A 15,814-nucleotide genomic window follows, 5' to 3' on the forward strand; every position below is an offset into this window, starting at 1 on the left:
GCCGACAACCACAACCCCCACACATCAACCACACTGCGGGGAGCGGGTTGGAGGCTTTGGCTGCATGGGGAGCCACCAAATGAAATGAATAGGCAGCAGATTTAAAACAAACAAAAGGAAGTATTACTTCACACAACTCAGAGTCAACCTGTGGAACTCCTTGCCAGAGGATGTTGTGAAGACCAAGGCTATAACAGGGTTCAAAAAAGAACTAGATAAATTCATGGAGGATAGGTCGGTCAATGGCTATTAGCCAGGATGGACAGGGATAGTGTCCCTAGCCTCTGTTTGCCAGAAGCTAGGAATGGGCGGCAGGGGATGGATCACTTGATGATTCCCTGTTCTCTTCGTTCCCTCTGGGGCAGCTGGCATTGGCCACTGTCAGAAGACAGGATGCTGGGCTAGACGGACCTTTGGTCTGACCCTGTCTGGCCGCTCTTATGAGCTCCCGGCTACTCCAGCCCTGGGCTGGCCCAGCAGGGGGCGCTATGGGGAGCGGGGCAGGAGGCTGGCTGTGGGGGAACCCCTAGCTACACTGCAGCGAGCCAATGGCTCTTCCATGGTCCATACCAACCCTGCCGCGCTCACTGCCCTGGGCTGTCCCCCTCTTGCCACCGGCCCCGGCTGAACTAACCCCAGCCCGGCCCGCGACATCCCCGCAACCGGGCCAGGCCCCGTGGGTTGCAATTATCCACTGTGGCCCTACCAAAATAGCAAGACATGGTGGGGAAGGGTGTATGGAGGGGGTGATTATAAGGAGGGAAATTCAAAGCCATCTTTTGCTGGGGAGATGCTTTCAGCCAAAACTGGGCCCCCACATTGTGGCCTGAGCAGTCACCAGGTTCCGAATAGTCCCGAGGGTGGGCTCGCACCCAGCCCCCGGCTCTGCTCCCAGCCCCCCTACCCCGAGGCTCTGCTGCTCCCAGCTCCTGATTCTGCTCCCATCACACTCCCCACACCCAACTTCCTCCCAGCCCCCCCACACCCAAGCTCTGCTCCCAGCCCCCCCACACCCAAGCTCTGCTCCCAGCCCCCCCACACCCAAGCTCTGCTGCTCCCAGTTCCCGCCCCCCCGCACCCAACTCTGCTCCCACCGCCCTCCCCACACCCCGGCTCTGCTGCTCCCAGCCCTGGTCCCGGCTCCCTGCCGCACCCAGCCCCCGGCGGCCCTGGGGAGCCCACCCCGACGCCGGACAACGGCCCTGCCACTCCCCCCGCTCGCTGCGGCCAGTCGCCGGTCCAGGCTCGGCCTCCCGCGGACCAGCCGCGTCTCCCGGCGGAGGGGAGGGGTGGAGGCGGCTCGCTAGGCCCAGGGTGGTGGTGGGGGTGGGGGGGGGCGCATCCCACCAGCCCCCCCGGCAGGGACCCGCAGACACTCGCCAACTTTGGCCAAGCGGCGCGAGAGCCCCGGGATCCGCCCCCCCTCCCCGCGTGGCAACGTGTTTGGAAACTTTTGCAAAGTGGCGGCGAGGGGGGCGGCACCGGGAGAAAGGGGGCAGAGCGGGGGGGTGGGGGCGGCACCACGAGGAAGGGGGCAGATTGGGGGTGGGGCGGCGCCGGGAGAAAGGGGGCAGAGCCGGCGGGGGAGGGAGGAGGAGGAGGAGGAGGAAGGAAGCTGCTTTTTGGCGACGCTCCCTTTGTGTGTGAACGGGACAAGCCAGGCTGGCGCTTTGGAAGTGGAGGAAGAGGGGGCGGAGCCGAGGGGCAGGGGGCGGAGCCTAGGGGAGTGAGGGGGGTGGCTGGGGAAGGCCGGGAGGGGGCAAGAAAGGGGGGAGCAGGCGGGAGGGGGGAAAGTGAGAGGGGGGATCGAGGATCGGGGGGAGGCGACGCAGAGGGGGCCGGCCGCGGGGGTGGGGGGGGGAACAGGGGGAGGGGCCGCGGGGGTGGGGGGGGGGAACAGGGGGAGGGGACGCGGGGGGCAGGGCGGGGAAGGAGGCACCCGAGCCCCGAACATGGCTTCCTTCCCTGCGGATCCCGCCGCGCCCGGCCGCGGCCCGGGGGGGGCCCCCCCGCCGCCGGAGGGGCCGGCGGGCGAGTCCCGCCAACTTCTACCAACTTTAGCGGCCGCCCCCCCGTCCCCGCCGCCCCCCGCCCCCGCCGGCTCCCCCCCCCCCGCCGCCGCCGCCGCCGCCGCGCTTCTCCCCCGAGCAAGTGTCGTGCGTGTGCGAGGCGCTGCTGCAGGCCGGCGACCCGGGCCGGCTCGGCCGCTTCCTGGGCTCGCTGCCGGCCGAGCAGGAGCAGGCGGGCGGGGAGAGCCTGGCCAAGGCGCGGGCGCTGCTGGCCTTCCAGCGCGGGGACTTCGGGGAGCTGTACCGGCTGGTGCAGAGCCGCCCCTTCGCCGCCCCGCACCACCCCTTCCTGCAGGACCTCTACCTGCGCGCCCGCTACCGCGAGGCCGAGGCGGCCCGGGGCCGGGCGCTGGGCGCGGTGGACAAGTACCGGCTGCGCAAGAAGTTCCCGCTGCCCAGCACCATCTGGGACGGCGAGGAGACGGTGTATTGCTTCAAGCGCCGCTCGCGGGCCGCCCTGCGCGACTCCTACGGCCGCAGCCGCTACCCCCAGCCCCGAGCAGAAGCGGCGCCTGGCCCGCGACACCGGCCTCTCGCTCACCCAGGTCAGCAACTGGTTCAAGAACCGGCGGCAGCGCGACCGCAGCGGGGGAGGCGCCGGCACCCCCAGCAAGAGGTAAGGGGGGGGCGGGGACCCCCCCGAGACGGGACAGACCCCCCGCTCTGGGGAACCATCCCCCGAGAGCCCGGACAGCCCCCCCCCCGTGGGGACCCACCCCCCGAGACGGGACTCCACCTCGAGACCGGACAGACCCCCCCCCGCCCGTGGAGAACCCACCCCCCGAGAGCCCGGATAGCCCCCCCCCGAGAGCCTGGACAGCCCCCCCCCCACTGTGGGGAACCCTCCCCTAGAGCCCGGACAGCCCCCCACTGTGGGGAACCCACCCCCGAGAGCCCGGACAGCCCCCCCCCCCGTGGGGAACCCACCCCCCTGAGAGCCCGGACAGCCCCCCCCCCCCCGTGGGGAACCCACCCCCCGAAAGCCCGGACAGCTCCCACTGTGGGGAACCCACCCCCCGAAAGCCCGGACAGCTCCCACTGTGGGAACCCCCCCCCCCCCCCCGAGACGGGATTCCACCCCCCGAGACGGGACTCCACCTCGAGACCAGCCCCCCCCCCCACTGTGGGGAACCCACCCCCGAGAGCCCGGATAGCCCCCCCCCCCCCCCCGCCCGTGGGGAACTCCCTCCTCCCGAGAGCCCGGACAGCCCTCCCCCCCTGTAGGGAACCCCCTCCTCCCGAGATCCCGGACAGCCCCCCCCCCCATGGGGAACCCACCCCCGAGAGCCTGGACAGCCTTCCCCCCCTGTAGGGAACCCCCTCCTCCCGAGAGCCTGGACAGCCCCCCTACCCCCTGTGGGGAACTCCGCACCCCCCAAGAGCCCGGACAGCCACCCCTGCAGGGAACCCTCCCCCCAAGAGCCCGGACAGCCCCCCCACTTGCAGGGATCCCCTGAGAGCCTGGACAGAGCTCCCCTCCCCCGAGAGCTCCACACAGGAACCTTCTTCCTCTGTGGGTGAGGGACCCCTCCTCCCTTGAGAGTCCAGTATGGAAAATTTTGCAGGGAACACTTCCCATGCAGCACCCCCTTCCCCACGGGAGAACCTGCCCCCCCCCAGCCTACAACTCCTAGATCCTTTCCATCTCCCCTCTGTGGGGCCTCCAGATTCCATACAGTCTGCCCCTGTAGGGCCCCCCCTCTCTGGATCATGTACACGCCCCTGGGAATTCTCCTGCTCCTCTCCAGCCCAGGTTATCTGCACCCCTCAGATTGTCTACAATCTACCCCTGTAGGGACCCCCCCCCGATTCTCCTCTGCAGGCACCCCATCCTGTACAGCCCTCTCCTGTTGGCACCCCCACTTGATCCTACATCCCCCAAAGATCCTATCCAGCTCCCCCTGGAAGGATCCCCCTTCAATCCTATTCACCCTCTTTAGATCCCATAGGCACCCCCTACAGGGACCTCCAACAGGCGGTTGGAGGGGGACCCTGACCTCTTGCAGGCTTCCCCTTGTAGGGTGAAGGGGACCTCAGCAAGAGGAACCCCCCGTGCAGGCATCCCCAGCTAGATACCCCAATATCTCATCCTGCTACAGGGAAAGGGGGACCCCAAGAACCTATAGGAACTCTGAAGCTGTCCCCCCAGGGAAAGGAAGAATCCCTTTTGGTGAGAGGGGATGGGGAGCCCCAGGATTCTGGAGCGACCCTCAAAAACAACACAACCCCTCCAGCGGGAGGGCACCCAGTAATAGACACAGGAAGCACCCTGTAACAGCACCTCCAAATCACCCAGGCAGCCCCCCCCCATTGTGGGGTGCGCTGGACTGACACCACTCAGCAAGAGGCACTGCTTCCCTCCCCAAGTCTCCCCCATGGGCAGGAGAGGAGCTGGGAGGGTGCACCCCAAAACCCCATGCGCCCCTCCCATCTCTCCCCCGGGACAGGCCAGCAGCCCCCCACATATTCATAGATAGACTCCCCCCCAACTTATCCTCCTACAGAGTCAGGAACCAGTGCTGGGAGCCCCCAGAGAAAGCTAATGCACCCCAAAATCCTGTGCACCCAAAACCATCCCCCCACAATGCTGTGACTCCTCCCATGAGAGCAAGGTGTACCCCCAAATCATATGCCCCTTAACCCACCCCTCCACAGTGCTGGGACAACCCAAGGAGAGCTAGGTGCACCCCAAATCATATGCCCCAACCCATCCCCCACAGTGCTTGGACCCATAGCAAGAGAAGTGGCCCCTCCCCACACAGCTCCTGAGGGAAGAGTGGTGGTGGGGGACATGGTTTGCAGCCCCTCCCCGATACACCCTCAATAGAAGAAAGGTGTGTGTGTGTGTGTGTCTTGACTTGGTGACCTTCCACCTCCCCCCATGGTGTGTGTGTGTGTGGGGGGCTGTTCCCAACTCTCTCCCTTTGTTGTGAAATGTGAGACCCTCTTCCTCCACCCCCAGCTGTCTGGCATCCTGGTGATTTTACCTTCCAGCCGGTGCTGGTATCCTCCCCCCGGGGGCCAGTGAGTGCGACCTGGGGCAGCTGGGTCCCGCGGGGCTGGAGACGTGGCCTGGGACAGCCGGATCTCTGTCGGATCTCTGTCGCAGCTCCTTGTACCCTGCCGCCTGGCGGGGAGGCCGATGCCCGACCGGGAGGTATGGGGGGTGACTGAGACCCCACAACGAATTTAGCGCTGGGTCTCTGCTGCCTTCCCTAGATCTGTGGGGCCAGAGCCTCGGCTGGGGGAGATCGGCACAGCCCCAGAGACTCCAATGGAGCGACGCTGATTGACCCCAGCTGGGGATCTAGTTCATGGCCTGTGTTATGCAGCACCACCGGACGTAGTGGCGTCTCCGGCTCTGGCCATGTGGGCTCGGAGAGCCCCCCTCTGGCTGGAATCAGTCCTGCTGGGACTCTGCCCGGGGGCGGGGGGAACTCTTGGTTCCCTGGGGAACTTTCCTACCTGTGGTGCAGCCTGGGGACCCCAGGAAGGTTTGTGTCACGAGGTAACTGAGCAGTCGGGAAGGTCAGGAGCTTTCAGTGCTGTTCAACTCACTGGCCCAGCTCAGGCACTGCTCAGCCCCAGAGGGAGAGGCAGGCCCTGCCCCCAGGAGCCGGCAGTCTGACTGTACAACGGGGAAACTGAGGCACGGGGCGAGGAAGGGACTCGCCTAGCAAGCCGGAGCTGGGATTAGAAGTCAGGTCTCTGAAGGCCCAGTTGGCTGCGCTACCCACTGGGCTATGCGGTCTCTCATTGTTCTCTGGATATCAGCCCCCTTTATGGTGGAGGCAGTAGCTAGGGGGGGTGTGACAGTTCTGGCTAACCCCCCGCCCCTGACAGTCCCTCTCTCCCCGCAGCGAGTCGGACGGGAACCCCAGCACAGAGGACGAGTTGAGCCGGGGGCCAGAGGAGACTGAGCTGGCCGTGGGGACGCCCGCCGTGCCGGACGGGGCCGTCGCCGCCGGGAACCTCTTCTTGCCGGCACCCGCCGGGGCCTGCTCCGGGGCCTCGTCCATCCTGCTCAACGGCAACTTCATCACCGCGGCCGGCCCACAGGCCATGCTGCTGAACGGCGGCTCCGTGCTCCAGGCGTCGGGCGGCGTGCTCATTAACGGGCTGGCGCTGGGCGACAGCCAGACCATCACCCTGAGCCCCGTGGCGTCCACCCCGCCCGTGCTCCTCAACGGCGCCGCCCTGGGCGGGGCCAAGACCCCGCCTGGCGCCGGCCTGGAGTCGCCACCGGCCTCCTCGGCCAGGCCTGACATCAAGGCGGAAGCCGGGGAGGCGCTACCCTCCGTGGTGTTCGGCCCGGGTGCCGTGGAGGTGAAGACGGAGGAGAGCCAGGCCGTCAGGGCCCTGTCCGAGGTGCCCACGCTCCTTCCCCTGCCCCCGGGCGCGTCCGACCCGAAGGGGGCGCTGCTTCCCGCTCCGGCCGGCTCAGTGCCCCAGGTGGTGCCGTCGGGCGAGGAAGCCCCCTGCCCGGCCCCGGCGCTCCCCCAGCCGGTGGCCTCTGGCTCCCAGATTGTCCCCCTCTCCCAAGTGGTGCCCGGTTCTCAGCCCAGCCAGGCCCTGCCCGTGACGTCCCCTCCCCCGGCCGCCGCCTCGCTCCTCCAGGGCTCTCCCCTGCTGTCCTTCCCCGCCCTCACCTCGCCCATCCCGGGGTCAGCTCAGGCCGCCCCGGTGCCCGCCGTGGTCCATGTCCCCGCCCCGCCCCTGATCCCCATCTCCCAGGTCTCACCCCCCTCCCAGGTAGTGCCCCTGTCCCAGCCGGCCCCAGGCACCCCGGTGCTGTCCCCTCCCCAGATGGTGCCGCTCTCACCCACCCAGGTCTACTCGGTGCCCCAGGGGGCCCCCGCCCCGCAGCTGGTGTCGGTGCCCCAGGGCTCCCAGCTCATCTCGCTCCCGCAAGTGGTGCCCACGTCGCAGGTGGTGACGCTGCAGCAGGGGGTGGGGCCAATCCAGATCCTGGCCAGCGCCACCCCGCTCAAAGTGGGGGCTCCGCCGGCAGCCAGCGGGACCGTGGGGCAGAGCAACGTGCACCTCATCAACGCCAACATGGGTGTGACCACGCTGCAGCTGCCCGCCGGCGCGCCAGGTACTGCCACGGGTGCCGCGCCGGGGGCGGGAGGGAGGGGCTGGCTGCGTTCGCCCTGGCCGGGGGAATGCAGCCGAAATGACTGGGGGAGGATCAGGGCCTGTGCCCTGGCCGGGTGGATTTGGGGGCTGCATGCGCTGGGGACCCCTGGCCCACAGGTGGGGGTGGAGGTGGAGGCCAGAGAAGATCTAGAGGAAGGACCTGAGAGCTGGGGAGAGGGGGCAGGGACTGTTCCATGTATCCCAGAGAAGGGTGGGGGGGGGTCATGGACCCGGGCCCCTGGAGAGTTTATTTTGGAGCACCGACGAAGCAGAGGGAGGCCTGGGGCTGTCGGTGTTTGGGGGTAGGGAGGAAGGGCGCTGAACCCTGGGACAAGGGTCCCAGGAGGTTGGGGGAGTCCCCGAGTCTTCCCACCAAGACCCCATGTCTCTCCCTGGGTCCGGGTGCAGGACAGGCTGTGTGTGTGTGGGGGAGTCTCTGGCCTGGGGGCTCGCTGACGGGGGCTCAGGGGGTGGTCAGGCTGGCCCCTTCTAGCCTGAGACCCGGAGAGCAGGAGGGGCTGTCCCACATCCCCCACCAGGTTGGTAGCAGAAGTGGGAATAGAACCCAGGAGTCCTGGCTCCCAGTCCCTCCTACTCGAGTCAGGACTCCTGGGTTCTGTTCCCAGTTCTGGGAGGAGAGCGGAGTCTAGTGGTTAGAGCCAGGGGGAGGGGGGGGAGCCAGACTCCTGGGTTGTATTACCACCTCCGCTGATGACTTGCTGTGTGACCATGGGCTAGTCCTTTCCGCTCCGTTCCCCTCAATCTCCCCAGCTGTACAATGGGGCTGATGACACCCACCCATCTGAGACCTGTGGGGTTTCCCCCCACCCCTCTTCTCCCCTCTGCAGGGAACTTCCTCCTGACGAACCCAGTGCCGGGCGGCGGCACCATCCTCACCGGCATGACACTCCAGCAGGGCAAACTCATCCTGACCGCCACCTTCCCGGCCACCGTGCTCATGTCCCCGGTGCTCTCCGCTCCCGCCGGCAGCCTGGCCCTGCCCATCAAGCAAGAAACGGCGCCTCTAACAGGCACCAGCGCCCCCGTCCCGGGGCCCGTGAACTCCGAGGGCGCCGGGGCAGGCCAGCCGGCCTTGGCTTTCGGGGACGGTGTAGCCGGCCGTCAGCCTGGCGTCCTCTCGAACTTCCCCCAGGAGGGCCTGGTGCTGTCCCCGCTGCCTCAGCCGGCAGCGTGGCCCGGCTCGGCGGGCATGGAGATGCAAGCGGCTGGCACCGAGGGGCTCTTCGAGATGGAGAAGGGGGCGGTGGAGGTGCTGGACGGCACGGAGCCGAGTGGCCTCCTGCTGCCTGAGGGTGAGGGGCTACTGCTGGGCAGCTCAGGCTGCGACCCCCTGGATCCCGAGAGCCTCGACTCGGATGAGAAGGTGCTGACCCAGCTGCAGTCGGTGCCGGTGGAGGAGCCCCTGGACTTGTAAGAGGCTCGGCGGGCGGGCGCGAGACGGGACCGGGGCGCCACCTCCTGGGGGGGGGAGTCTCGGCCCCTCCGTGCCTTCGATGCCCCCGGCGCGTCACATCCAAACTCTCAGACCTCTGTAGAGCTCCGAGCCCTCGCCCCGGATCCCGCTGCCAGGGGGCCCTGGCTCTGGGCAGTTGGGTGGTGCCGGATCCGTGGCTGCATCTGGGGGCTGCCATGACCAAACACTACAATTCCAAACTTGGGGGGCAGGGGGAGAGGGGAATCTGGCTCTGGCCAGGCAAGCTCCTAGCCCCCAGGAAGGGGGTGTCAGCTGTTGTGGCTTAGAGCGGGCAGGAGAAAAGCAAGTATTCAGGGGCTGCGGGGTCTCCCCTGCTCCTGCCCCCCTTTCCTAGAAACACTAAGCGTCTTCCCAGAGCAGGGTGTGGGAGCCGCACGGCGCAGGGGGGGTCTTGGTGCTAAGGGAGCAGGGTTTCTGGGGCAGCTGCTGATCGGACCCCAGGTCCCGTCGGTCGCTGCGGGAACCACTGACTTTGTTTTCGGGTGGAGGAAAATTCTGGGGCCTGGGTCCCTGCTCCCCAGTCCTGCCCTGGGGTTTCCCATAGTCTGCCCCAGCCATAACCCTTGTGGGACCTGGGGGGCAGCGAATAGCCACACCCCCAATCCGCCCGCTAGGCTAGGAGCAGGGATAAGAACCCTTACGTCAGCTCCCCATGTGCAGGGAGAGGAATTATCGGGGTCACTTCTGCCCCGGTTACTGCCGGAGTGGCACCGATGGGGCTGCGTGTGAATGTGAAGAACGAAATCCAAAGTCATCCCTAATTGCTCCCCCTGAATTTCGTGGTTCCCCCCTTCCACTCCTAGACACTACAAACCAGCTGACCTGACTTCTTTTTTACGTGAAAGAATTTTTATATATAAAAATTATATATTTTTAGAAGGAGCAAATCCTGCTGCGTGATTCCAGCGTGCCTGGGACCGTCACCCCGGGGCGCCTCGCCCCACCAGTATTTAATGGTCTCACTGTTTTTTGAATCGCTCTTCCAGCAGGAGGATAAACACCCCACGAGCTGAACCTTTTATATTAAAAAATAAAGTGCATTTAACTTTTGTAAACCTTCACTACGTCGGAGCGGTGGCCGCTCCTGCCTTGGCCAGCTGAGGCCGCGTTTCCCGCCAACCTGGTGGGGTTTGTTAGAGGGGGTACGTTGGACTGGTCGAAGGCTTTGGACTCCCCGAAATCACACTACAAAGCTACTGGAGAGCCGTGTTGGTACGGGGTCCTCTCCACACAGGATGCCTGGGTTCCAGATCTACCACAGAACAGGATCCCGCCCCCTGTGGAACAACCAGGTTCTAGATCTGCAGCAGAATGGGACCCCTGTGTCCCAGACCCACACCAGATCAGATCCCAGCCTGATGGAGTAATCAGGTTCTAGATCGGTGCCAGACTGGGATTTCTGCTCCATGGAGTAACTGGGTTCTGGATCCACGCTGGAGTGGGATCTGTCTGCCACCAGGAAGCTGTTGGGTTCTAGATACACATCAGAAGGGGATCCCTGCCCCATGGAGTGCCAGATTCTAGACCTACATTGGGATAGACGCTTTCCCCCGCCATGGAGCTACTGGATTCTAGATCCATGTCTCGATGGGAACCCTGCCTCGTGGAGTAGTCAGTTTCTTGATCCATGGCAATATGGGATCCTCCCCAAGGAGGTTCTAGAGCCACACTGGAACTGGAGCCTCAACAGTGCAACTGGAACCACATCAGGATGGGTTCCCACCCCATGGAGCTTCCAGGGTTCTAGATCATCTGACTGGACCCCAGCCTCATGGAGCTTCCAGGTTCTAGATCCACACCGGGATGGGTTCCCACCCCTTGGAGCAGCTGGCTTCTCTTGGACCCATCTCAGAACAAGCTGCTGCTTGTGGTTTTTCAGTCTTTGTCATCTTCTGGGACCAGCTCCCCTGTCGTCCTCTCCTTTTCCCCGGTTCCGCATCCTCAAAATCCAGAGCTTCCATTGTGACTCCTTGAAGTTGTCCCCACCGTGGCACCCGTGGGCTCCTCCAGCACCCTAGCCTCCCATGAGCCTTCTGGATTTCTCTGGCTGTCCAAGACGAACAAACCGGAGGGGGGGCAGGGTCAGCTCTGTCCGGCAAGCCAGAGGGGTGGCACCAGTGGTTCCTTTCCTTCCCCTTCCACCCGTGCACCATGGTTATCTGTGGAGGGACCCAGACTGGACACTTGAATCTTGGGGCACTGCCTCCTGTCCCACCCTCTCCACAGCTCCTCTCACCAGGTACTAGTGCATCTCACTATTATTATTATTATTTTCACCATTTTGCTACTTTTTTTTTTTTTTGGTGAGGAACAATCATTTCTATCCGAGATTTTTTTTTTTTTTTTTAAAGAAGCTTGTGTCATCGTCGTCCTGTACATTATTATTGTTGGTTTTTTTAAATGTAGCGCTCTGCGTGTATGTCGGTCTGTCTGTCCATCCATCCATCCATCCTGGTACTGTATGAAATTTGTATATCCATAAATATATCTATATTCTATATAACACGGCCTGCTGCTGCTTGGGTTTGGGAGCGTGGTGGGCAGGGGTGGGGGGTGCCAGGGAAACTGGCAGCAGCTGCCCCCTTGGGTCCCCTTCCACTGCCACCCGTGACCTCCTCGCTCAACCTCCCAGCAGGCCGGTGCTCAAAGGCGGCCAGGCTGGGTGTTGTCTCCATGGTGAGCGGCACCAGCAGGCCTCGTCCCTCAGCAACCCCCACCCTATCCCATGGCCTCCATCTTGTATGGCACCAGCACACCCTGGCCGTTAGCCCCCAAGCTTGAGTGGCACCAAAAGGCCCGGCCTCTTGCCCCCCGGCTGTGAGCTGCACCATCAAACCTTTGTCCCACGTCACCAGCCTTCTCTCCCCTGCCTGCCACCCACCCACCCCCCGGCCCTGTCACCCAGGCCGCACTGCCCCGTGCCTCACCCTGTGTGTGGAGCTGGTGGGGATTTGGGGGCGGGGGGTTTCACGGGGGGAAAGCGATGGAGGGGCTGGCCCTGGAGCCTGCGGCCCTAAACCTGTACGTAGCCTCCTGGGCTGGGCCGCTCCCAATGCTCTAGCCAGAGTGTCCCCTATGCCCAGCACTGAACCAGCTGGCCCCACCCCGGCTGGATCTGCACCCGGCGGGCAGCGTCGCGGGGTGCCAGGCGCTGGCTTTGTTACCGCACAGAGAACTTCTGCTGAGACTCGCCCAGGCGTGCGTGTATGTGATGGGGATCCGCAAGGAGCAGGGTGGGGGAAACAAGGCCGAGTCAGCCCCCTCCCCCCCCCCCCCCCGCCGCAGGCAGGAGCTACCTGGACACCATCCCCCACAGGCAAGTGGCTTCGCTTTGTGGTACCGTAGGCCTGGCTGGGCGGGGGCGAGATGTGCTCGCTGCCTCGGAGCGGCCCGGAGGTGGGCACAGCCTGCTTGGCGTGGGGAGGTGCTTTATGGTAGCGCCTTGGAGCGCCGGGCATGGAGAAGCCCTGCCCCCCATCGCGCTAGGCGCTGTACAAACACCAGAGCCGACGCTTCTGGCCCCGGAGTGCCAACATGGTAAATCCGAGGGCATGTGCGGTTCTTGGACTCGCCTCCGTGTTGCCTTCCTCCCGCTGCTCCACCTCGGCTGGCCGCGTGCCTAGCATCCTAGGCTGGCATTTCGGAGGGCTGTTCTCCCCGCAATGCCGTTTGTTAGCCCTGCTTGACCCCTGGCCTTTGCCCTTCTGGGGAACTCCTGGCTTTGGTCTCCTCCCATCCTGGGGTGAGACGCTGCCGCTGGAGGGTTTGTGGGACACAATCCAGACGTTTCCAGGGGTGGGGGGAAGCTGGATGCGGGGGCCTGGCGAGATCCCTCTAGCCTGACATTGGCCTGAGGCGATGGACATGGGTCAAGTTTGTGTCCTCTGTGTTTTCTGGCCAAACACTGGTCCCCTAGGTGCCAGCTAGTGGGTGACACCCCTGGGTGGGATGGAACTGCCGGCTCTCTGGCTAGCACAGAGGAGCAGGGCTGTGGGGTGCAGAGGGGAGTAGGGCTGGGAGGTGATAGGAGCGGGGCACAGAGGAGCAGGGCTGCATGGTGCAGAAGGGAGCAGGGCTGAGGGGTACCAGGAGGGGGGGCACAGAGGAGGAGGGGAGGGAGTGCAGGGGGGGCACAGAGGAGGAGGGGAAGGGTGCAGAGGGGAGCATGGCTGGGGGGCAATAGGAGGGGGCATAGAGGAGCAGGGCTGTGAGGTGCAGAGAGGAGCAGGGCTGGGGGGGCGATAGGGGGCACGGAGAAGGGAAGAGGGTATAGAGGGGAGCAGGGCTGGGAGGTAATAGGAGGGGTCACAGAGGAGCAGGGCTGTGGGGTGCAGAGGGAAGCATGGCTGGAGGGTATCAGGAGGGGGGTGCAGAGGGCGGAGATCCATGCACTGCACCCTCCTGGCAGCAAGGGGGGAAGGTCCAGGGCCAGGGATGCTCTGGCCTGCAGGGCACTGCTGGTCCCGGGGCTCCGCACTGGGGTGGCACAGCACCCGGAGGGTTTCCTCGGTCAAAGGGCAGAGGGCGCCTGGTGCAGGGGCGTGGGGCTGTCACTGAAGTGGCTGGGGCTGGGGGGAGGCCTCAGGCCCCTCCTCTGGGTGTGCCAAGCGCTACCCACCTGCCCCTCAGGGCTGCCTCTTGCTGCACGGGCCCCAGCTGGGATCGTGCCAGCCCAGCATGGCCCAGCCAAGGGGCTCACAGCGCTTCAGTGGGGGAGCTGGGGGCCAGGACTCCTGGGTTCTCTCCCCAGCGCTGGGAGGGGAACAGGTTCTCCCAGACACCCAGCTCCTCTCCGTCCTCTCTGCCCGCTTCAGTTTCTCAACCCCAACCCTAACCCTACCCCTGCCCCCCGGCTGCACCCTCTAACTGTTGCCATGAGTCTAGGCTAAAATGGGATCCTTGGCCCCCTACCCCACCCCATCCTGGGGTCACGGGCGCTGTCCCTGCTGGGCCTGGTTGGGCTGGCTTATGGGACATGGGCACCAGGTACTGACCCCCCACACACACTGCATGACACCCCCCCACACACAATAGCCCCTCCACACACACCCCATGTACAACTCCCCACACACCCCTCCCACGCACAACCTCCACACCACACAACACACACAATATGCCCTCCACACACACACCGCATGACACCTTTCCACACACCCTCATGCACCCCCCCTACACACAATACCCCCACGCACACACCACACAACACCCCCCACAGTACCCCCTCCAAACACACCACATGACACCCTTTGCACAATCCCCCCACGTACGCACACCCACCCCACTGCATGATCCCCCACTACATGATACCCCCCAACCCCCATGCACACACATGGCATGACCCCCCCCCACACCCACCGCACAACACCCCCCTTGCACACACTGCACAACCCCTCCCCCACTGCACGACCGCCCCCATGCACACGCTGCACAAGCTCTGCCCACACACCATGTGCACCCCCCACATCACATGCCCCTCCCACCCTGCACAACCTGCCCTCCCCACCCACATGACCCTCCCTGCACACACCGCATGACCTTCCTTCATGCACCCCCCACACGCACACATGGCTTCCCCCCGACCCCCCCAGGGCCACCCAGCAGCCTTGAGCTCTGAATCAGGCTAGAGAACCAGCCAACTGCTCCCCCTCCATCCCCCTGGGCCTGCCCCCCTGTGCCTCCTTATCCACCCCAGGTAGCCCCCTTCCTGCAAGTCCCCCTTCACCTCTCTACAGAGCTGCCCCGACTCCGGGCTCAGGGCAATCAGCCCCCAGTCTGGGACTGTGGAAACTTGGTGTGTGTCATGTAGGGGTGGGTACCTGTGTTTTGTGGTGCGGGGGGAGGGGGGGTTGTGGGTCCTTGGGTCTGTGTTGTGCATTTCTTACAGGGGTGTGGGGGGGCACAGGGGTTGTGTGTTTTGTGTGGGGGTAGCTGTTGTGGGGACGGGGTGTGCATGTGTTGTGGGTACTAGAGTTTGTGGTGCATGTGTGTCATGTGGGATGCCTGTCTCATGGTCCCATGGGATTGTGTGTTGTCCATACACAGTGTATTCTGAGTGGGGGTTCATGTTGGGCTCCATCTGGGCACTGGATTTCATGCTGTGTGACTGTGAATGTGGGTGCACGGGTGCCTGTGTTGTGCAAGTTGTGGAGGATGGGTTTTGTAGGTGCCTGTGTTGGGTGGGGGCTGTGTGAGTTGTGTAGACGTTCAGGCATATTGTGCTGTGTTGTGTGTGTGCTGCAGGTGCACAAGTGTTTGTGTTGCCATTGTGGGTGCCTGTGTTGTGTAAGGGCTCTGTGGGTTGGGTGGGGGGCGAGAGTTGTATAGGAGGATATTGTGGTTGTATGCTCCGTGTTAATTGTGTGGAGGTGTGTGCACTGTGTGAGAGTTGTGTAGAGGGCTGTTTGGGGTGTGTGCACTCTGTGGCTGTGTGCCTGTTGTGTGGGTCTGTGTAAGTTGGGGGAGTGTGCAGAGTGCATGTTGCGTGAGTATAGTGGATGTTGTGGGGTGTGCACACTGAGTGCATGTGGTGGGAGGGTGTTGAGGGGTGGGGAGTGTTGTGGAGGTGTGCGCATTGTGTGCATGTGGGAAGTATTGTGGAAATGTGTGTATTGTGCGCATGTGGGGTGCATATTCTGTGCGTGGGGGGGGTGCATTGTGTGTGGGTTGTGCGGAGGTGTGCATTGGCTGGGATGGTGCTCTGTGTGTGTGTGTGTGTGTGTGTGTGTGTGTGATATCAGCCCCCCCCCCCATACACCTGGCAGTGCCTTGCACCCATGTGCCTGGGGCCGCAGCAGGGTTGGCGCGTGCCCCTGGCGGCTCAACCTGGCAGGGGTGGGCGGGGCTGGAAGCTGCCCATCATGTCCCTGTCCCAGCTGTGGCCTGGCCCTGGCCCTCGCGCCCACACCTGGGCTGTGCCCATCCTTGGATCCCAAAACATCAGCTGCGGCTCCCGTTCATTTCAAGATGGTATGTGACATGCAGCGCCTCCTAGTGGCTGCCCAACGCAATACAGCTTAACATCCCATTCCATCTCCCTTCCTACCACGTGAAGTGGGTTTTAGCCCCCGAAAGCTTCTGCCCAAATAAATTTGTTAGTCTCTGCGGTGCCACA

General features: G+C 64.3%; 1 protein-coding gene across 1 annotated transcript; it reads left to right on the forward strand.

The window, feature by feature from the left end:
* The first annotated feature begins 1,916 nt into the window (after positions 1-1,916).
* On the forward strand, positions 1,917-11,206 carry SIX5 (SIX homeobox 5). The gene is given in 5 exon segments (XM_054009927.1): positions 1,917-2,105; positions 2,107-2,556; positions 2,558-2,685; positions 5,930-7,167; positions 8,057-11,206. Coding segments are annotated over 5 exon segments (2,556 nt in total). The 5' UTR covers positions 1,917-1,952; the 3' UTR covers positions 8,644-11,206.
* Positions 11,207-15,814: the final 4,608 nt, after the last annotated feature.

Source organism: Malaclemys terrapin, chromosome 20 (genome assembly GCF_027887155.1).
Source record: "Malaclemys terrapin pileata isolate rMalTer1 chromosome 20, rMalTer1.hap1, whole genome shotgun sequence".
NCBI classification, from domain to species: domain Eukaryota; kingdom Metazoa; phylum Chordata; order Testudines; family Emydidae; genus Malaclemys; species Malaclemys terrapin.